General features: G+C 48.1%; 1 protein-coding gene across 1 annotated transcript; it reads right to left on the reverse strand.

The window, feature by feature from the left end:
• Positions 1-1,903: 1,903 nt before the first annotated feature.
• Positions 1,904-5,923, reverse strand: OCSTAMP (osteoclast stimulatory transmembrane protein). Its single transcript, XM_015881670.3, has 3 exons — positions 5,470-5,923; positions 3,394-4,423; positions 1,904-2,864 (listed from the first exon to the last, which is right to left on the reverse strand). The coding sequence occupies exons 1-3, from the start codon at positions 5,565-5,567 to the stop codon at positions 2,562-2,564; spliced, it is 1,431 nt and encodes a 476-aa protein (XP_015737156.2). The 5' UTR covers positions 5,568-5,923; the 3' UTR covers positions 1,904-2,561.
• Between the last annotated feature and the right edge of the window lie 1,164 nt (positions 5,924-7,087).

Consider the following 7,087-nt stretch of genomic DNA (forward strand, 5'->3'; position numbering starts at 1 on the left):
TTGCCGTGCCCATCTCTCCTCAGGATGCACTTTGTTCTATCTTTCCTCACTTTTTTAGTAGATTCACTATTCCATGGTACTGTTTCATGACACTGTCAGGCTAAAGGCACTGCCACACTCATCAGTCAACATAGTTGTCCTCAGTCAGGAGCACAGCTTGGCTGCTCTGACTGCAGCATCCTGATTCTCTGTGCAGTGTTTTCAGCAGAGCTGCCATACATTATCCCTCCCTGAAGTTACTCCCTGACCCCACTGTGGCTTCCATCTAACTCGACCTTTCTGCAATGTGAACCTCGTGCTTTTCCTTTGGCAGCTGTGGGCTCATTTGGGCCTAAACACAAAGAGAACTTGCCACCTATTCCAACTGGAAGGAGTAATTGAGAGCAGTGATTGGAGCAGTGATTGGAGCAGCCTATAACTAGAAAACATATACAAATATGACCCCTGGGCCATTGGCCATCCTGGCTGTGAGCACTCATCTGGAGTGACTGCCACTGCTTCTTCCCCCTTTCCTTCTGTTCCTGTGGGCTGAAGGCTTGTTACAAAGCACTAACATGGAAATTCACAGTTGCGAAATGTGAAGCATTGAGTCAGAGTGAAACGTCACACAATCTTCAGTTCGAAAGAACCAAAATGAGGAAAACTGTGGGGTGCTGCCTGTCACTTCTGGAATCTCTGCAGCTGTCTCATGTCTTGAGCTCATTTCAGTACATTTGGTTCCTCCTTGGTGGAACAAACAAACAAACAAACAAGATCTCTAAAAGCTCTTCCCAAAAGGATGGTTTTCTGAAAGTTGTAACATGTCACATGTATTGCTTCCTCGCTAATGAACCAACCCCAGCATTGCCATGACAGAGCTCATTGATCACCTACTCTCCAATGTTCCTCCAAAGCTCAAACTCTTCCACCACTCTCATCACTGAAACCAAAGAAACTGGTGCAATGTGTGCGAAATGTTAATACAAATCTCTTTTGAATCCCTGAAGACCCACCTGCAAAATGGCAATGGCAGCACTCTGCTTCAGGCACAGGTTTATGACAGCTGTGATGCTGGAGGCATAGGCAGAATAGCAGCATCTGACACTGATCATTATTATTTCAAACTGATGCAAGTACCCGAATCAAGGCTTCTTTCATTCTGAACTTAGTGTTTAAAAGTAAAAACTTTCCAGAATCAATCTTCAGTAGTTAAAATTTAGGGGGAGCTGAAAGAAAATGGAATTAAGAAACCTGGGGAGATAAATATACCAGGGTTTTGTTAGATAGATGCTCAAAAAATAATCCAGATCTACTTTGTTTCAAGCTTCTCAGAAGCTGATAGAACTTTGTGTATTTGCAGCTGCCACTTCACTTCTGTAATTTAATCTCTTTGAAGTGCATTATGCCAAATAATTATCTTAATGAAGACTCTAATGGGAGAAGAGAGGGAAATAATAGACATGCTTTGAAGAAATGAAGCTGCAAAGTTGCTTTGTTTTGAGGCTGGCACTGGTTCAGCTCCCTCTCCTCGTGGCTCTTGTCCTTATCCAGGTTCTGATCTGCCTCTTTCAACAGGTATGTGTCAGTGATGGATTTTTGCATATTAGTTACAATATCACCATTTCTGAGTTTGAAGCAACCCAACACATACAACTAGATATCGCTCTAGCAAAGCCCAGCTTTCCACGTCCTGCCCCGTTCTGCTCCCTGCAAAGCGCTGGCTCCAATGTCAGGTTTCACTCTGCCACTTCTATATCCTCCTGGATATTGACCTGAGCTGACCTTTTCTTGGCTGCCCTCCTCCTCTTCCGTAGTCCTACAGCTGCTCTATCTGTTATTCTGGAGAGCCCTGGTGAAGAGATTTCAGCAAGTCCTCATGCACTGATTCCTACTCCCTCCCATTCCCAGGAGCTGTTTCTCATGGTCACAAGGTCATGAATTTATTTCAGCAGGTTAAAACAACACTTTATATCATAAATAATAGATATTCTCAACAATAACTAAATAATAATAAATTAATTAATACTCCTGGAGATCTTCAAGAAAAGTGTAGATGTGGATGTGGCACTGAGTGACATGTTCTAGAGCAGTCTGTGATTCTATAATGGATTTTCAATCAACTCTAATGTTGTTGGGGTTTATTGCTTGCTGCCTGTAGGGATCACTTCAGGGGGAAAGGAAGTGGTTGGATGAGATTATCTCATTTTCTTTCCAATCTTGATGATGATAAGAATCGATGAAGGGTGCACTTCCTCCATCAGTGACGAGGGCGGTGAAGGAGCACTTCCTCCACCCACCTCCCATGCACACTTAGCTTTGCATAACGCTGCCAGCACCCTCACAGTCATAGGAGCTATCTTGGGTTCCTTTTCCAACATTCTCATTTGAGTTCTAGATTGAATTAAGACTAGAAAGTGAATGTAGATTAATGCAAAATGTCACTTTTGGCCTTTTTCTCTATTTATGTGGCATATATTGCTCCCAGATTCCAACCACTTCTCTGACTGTGGAGAGTGAATTCTGTGATCTCTTTGCACACCCGGTTATTGCCAAAGGTCTTTGTCCAAAATTCCCTTCATTTCTCAGCCACATTGTGTCTCCCTGTGCTTCCGGGACAGCTTGCCATAGAGGTAATGTACCCGCTCGTCCTCCTGGCTCTCAAAGAAGGAAGCAGCAATTTTCCTGCACAGGCGGCGTGCGTAGGTTTCCAGGAACACAGTGGCATAAATAATGCAGAAGAGCAGCCCCACAACCAGCAGTACGGAGGGGTTTGGAGGTATTGGAGGGCTGATCCTGCAGCCAGCAGAGCCAAAGTTCAGGGAGTGGTGGTAACTCCTATTAACGTCACTCACAGCAAATGGGATTTTCAAGAAGTCTATTCCAGCCTGAAATAAAGAGAGTAAGAGGTTAAATGAGGCATGAGCCTGGATTTGTGTGCCCTTATTGCCTCAATGTAAGCAGTAATCTAAGTTAGGACGTGCACAGGCTGGAGCAGGAGGAAGATGGAAAGGTAGAATAGGGGAATTAAAAAGCAGAATGCGAATCATAGAATCAGAGAAACATTAAGGTTGGAAATGACCTCTAAGACCATCTAGTTCAATCATCCACCTACCACCAAAACTGCCCACTAAACCACAGCCCTCAGTGCCATATCCTCATGGCTCTTAAGCACCCCAGGCATGGTGACCCCACCACTTCCCTTGGCAGCCTGTGCCAATACATCACCATTCTTTCTGAGAATAAATTCTTCCTTATTTCCAACCTGAATCTCCCCTGGCACAACTTAAAGTCTTGTTCTATCACCTCTTGTTCTATCACAGTTACTGGGGAGCAGAGGCCAACCCCCACCTTACACAACCTCCTTCAAGGAGTTGCAGAAGGCCAACCCAGCTGTGTGCCCCAAGCAGCACTCACCTGGTATTTGATGCTGAGTGTGATGGGCACTGCAGAGAGCTGAGCCATCCTCCTCACTGCCACATCTGCTACGCCAAAGACAAGGTGCTCCAGTGCCACCACCACCAGCACCAGCAGCAGGGCCACCGAGAGGCGCAGCGCCTGCGCCAGGCTCAGTGTCAACTCCTCGCGGGACAGCCGGAGGCCCGTGGGGTGGATGAGGTGTTGGGCTGAGCCCACCAGCAAATGGGAGGCTCCTCCATCCTCAGCCAAACGCTGCAGCTTCTTGGTGATGTAAACATTGTCGAAGCGGAGGTTGGTGAGATAATTCTTCAAGTACCAGACAGACTCAAAGCAGAGGTAGAGCACGGAGAAGGCAGCGACCAGTTTGTTGCCTGCTCGCACACAATCTTTGACCAACACCTCAACAGCCAAAAAATCCTTCCTGGCTTTCTCACCAGCGAGGTGCACCTGGTTAATCAAGGAGTTGTTCTTCATCAGTGAAAACTGAACGTGTCCATCCATGGGCCTCAAAATAGCGTAATTTTGGATTTCACCCCCCAGCCTCCAGGAAGCGTTCTCCAGCAGATCAGTGGAATTCAAAATGCTCTCAGAGGAATTCTTGGAGATGCACAGGATGACCTGCAGTAAGGTCTTGATGTTGCTGATGATGTTGGGGGTGATGTTAACCACCACTATCATGATGCAGGCTGACAAGAGGAGCTTGCGGCCCTGCTTGGTGCCCAGTGTTGGCATGGCGATGCTGAAGGCACAGCGCACAGGATGCACCAAGAACAGGGAGAGGAGGAGGAGCAGGCTGAAGGTAACAGCCATTGCAATGGAGATGTGCTGGGGGTACTCCAGGGATGCAAGGAGCCAGTTGTAGAAGAGGCCTCCGAGCAGCACGGTGATGCAGGAACACTGCAGTAATAGGACCCACAGCTCCCTGCTGTCTGCTGGGACTGGTTTGGAGTATATGGACCATTGCTCTGCCATGATCCTGTGCACTTTTGAGAAGAGGCAGTCTTCACAACAGGGCTTGTCACCCACTCTGTGCAAAGAACAAGCACTGAGGTTTTAGTAAGGAAAATACAGAAATGCACTAATTGGGGGAATTTGTAATGTCCCTCTCTGGTCTCCCTCTTTGCCTCTTTGATACCCAAGTTGCTGGCACTGGGGACTTCCCTGCAACAATGCAGGCCAGGGAAGTTCAAAGCATTTGGTGAAATCACTGTCTACAACTCCCTGAATGGAGGTTGTAGCCAGGTAAGTGTTGGCCTTTTCTCCCTGGTAACAGCAATAGGCTAGTGGGCATGGCGGGGTGGGCTGGGGCTGGTCCTGGTGATCTGAGGTCTTTTCCAACCTCAGTGATTCCATGATTCTATGAAAGATCAAATACCAGTTATAAGCAACTCTTCCTCCTCTAATATCAGTAGAGGAAAGCATTATATTCCTCTACAAAAATCATAATGTCATTCAGAGTAGGCTGAACTCTTTAGCTGTGTTTATGAGTAGGTTTGGAGGCTTCTTAGAAGAGAGAGAAGGGAAGAAAGGACTCCCAGCTGCTCTGGAAATTGTTAGTTAGCTCAGTAACTAAGGTGCTTAATGGATCAGAGGAGCTGGAGGAGGAGCTTCTGCCTCCCTGCTTCTTAACAGGAGACCAAGAAACTCAGCAAATCTGTGGGTGACAAATACAGAACTGAGAACTGTTTCACACAGATGCTTCAGTGCCGGAGGAAATCTCCAAGGTTAAGAATTTGGCTACTGCGGGCAGGATGAAATGTCCCAGGGAGCTATTTAAATGCCTAATGGAAACAAATGTTTGGGAAGAAGTACTATTTCTCATGCTTCTGATCTGGAATGACTCTCCAGAGAGCAGAAAACCTGACGGGGAGAAGGATTCTCCCACTGCAGCTTTTCAGTCCCCTCCCCAGGATGAGACCAGTCAGGAGATCCCATCTGCCCCAGCCTGGCAGCAGCAGCAGCAATAACCCCAGAGTAGGAATTGTGCCTGGCTAATCCATTTACCCAAGGTTTGCCAGTGGAAAGGTGGTTCAAAGCTATTGGGACAATAGGACTGAAGCAGGTGTTACATACCTGGATGATGAGATGTGTCTCAGTCCTGTCTGTAGGTTCCCCATGTTCCAGTGCCCTGCTACTCCCATTGAGGATGCTGCAGCCAGGTCCTGGGACATCCACCAGGCAGCCAAGGCTCAAAAAATGGGCTTCATAAGGCAATTTGGCTCAACAGATGCTGTAGATTCCTGTTTTAAGTGGATAAACCTGGTATGTGGAGCCCAGAAGCAACCCCACTGTCTCTTGAGTCTTGCTGAAGGTACAGAGGCTTGATGCAATGAAACGCTGCTGAGAGAAATGAGTCAGTACCATATGGAATGAGTCAGTACTATATGGAAACACTGGGGGGAACAAGGATCACATGGGAGATGGGGTGTCACTGTCCTGAATTGGGAAATCAGCTGTGTCATCCCAGCAGCAGGGAAAACACTTAAAGAGAAGGGGGCTTTGCTCTGGCAGGCATCAGTCATGGCCCAAAGGCACTGCTGGGCCTGGAAGGCTCCAATGAATGTTCTGGTCAGTGTTGGTCAGTTCTTGCAGGCTGCATCTCCCTGTTGAAACTGTGAACTCATGCTGGGCTCACAGTGCTTAAAGGGTGACTGCCTAACAACTCTCATTTCTGTACCCCGGTGGCATCTGGCGGCTTCATCCTACCTAACTCAGAAAGGTTTGCAGTTAGAAAACCTGACTCGAGGCTTTTACTGGGACCAGCAGCCTCATGTAGGAGCTGTAGTTGAGCATTCTCTGGGGCCACGGCCATGCACAGCTGGATTTGGGCATCTTGTTCTAGCAAAGGCAGACCTGCACCTTTCCCAATTCCCAAGGCCAACAAATCCACTGTAAAGAATCCTGCAGCAGGGTGAGATTCCCAAAGCTCCAGCCCCCAAACTCAGGACCAGCTATGATGGCTGCTCCAAGACATGTTTCCAGATAAGAGGGGGGAAGATGTGTCTCCCTCCTCCAGTCAGAAAAACCAAGATACCATATAGAAGAACTGTACACAAATCCTGCCTTCCTCCACTCACAGAGCACAGTGAAGGACACGTAGCCTTCCCTGGCTCCATCAAACCTGTGCTGGGGCCTCCCCAAGTAATGCTGCTGCCTCCAGCCCTCCTGCCGGTGGGAACATGGGGCTCCCAGTCAGTTCCCATGCTCCCTACAGCAAGAGAGGGCGAAGGGCTGGGGCTCAGCTGGGACTCAACTCCTTCCCCAGGGATGCAGCCGGTCCTCACAGTGGTGCAGCCATTGAAGGATGAGCAATGCTGAGCGGGAGCCTGTCTCTGTCTGCTCCCTCATCCCTTCCTGCATGGCACAGCCAAGGTGTTCACAGCACCCAGGGACCTGTGCAGAGAGCTGAGTGAGGTACTCAGAGTGGTTCAGCCTTCAAGAGAAGCATAGAATGGTTTGAGCTAGAAGGGACCCTCAAAGGCCATCTGGTCAAACCCCCCTGCAATGCACAGGGACACCCACAGCTCCATCAGGAGCTCAGAGCCTTATCCAGCCTGACCTTGGATGTCTCCATGGCATCCCTCACCTCTCTGGATATGCTGCACCAGTGCCTCAGTGCTCTTATTGTGAAGAACTTTTTCTTATATCCAATCTAAATCTCACCTCTTGTGGTCTGAAACCATCTTCTCTT

This window comes from Coturnix japonica, chromosome 19 (assembly GCF_054131305.1).
Source record: "Coturnix japonica strain WE chromosome 19, WE-NBRP24, whole genome shotgun sequence".
NCBI lineage: Eukaryota > Metazoa > Chordata > Aves > Galliformes > Phasianidae > Coturnix > Coturnix japonica.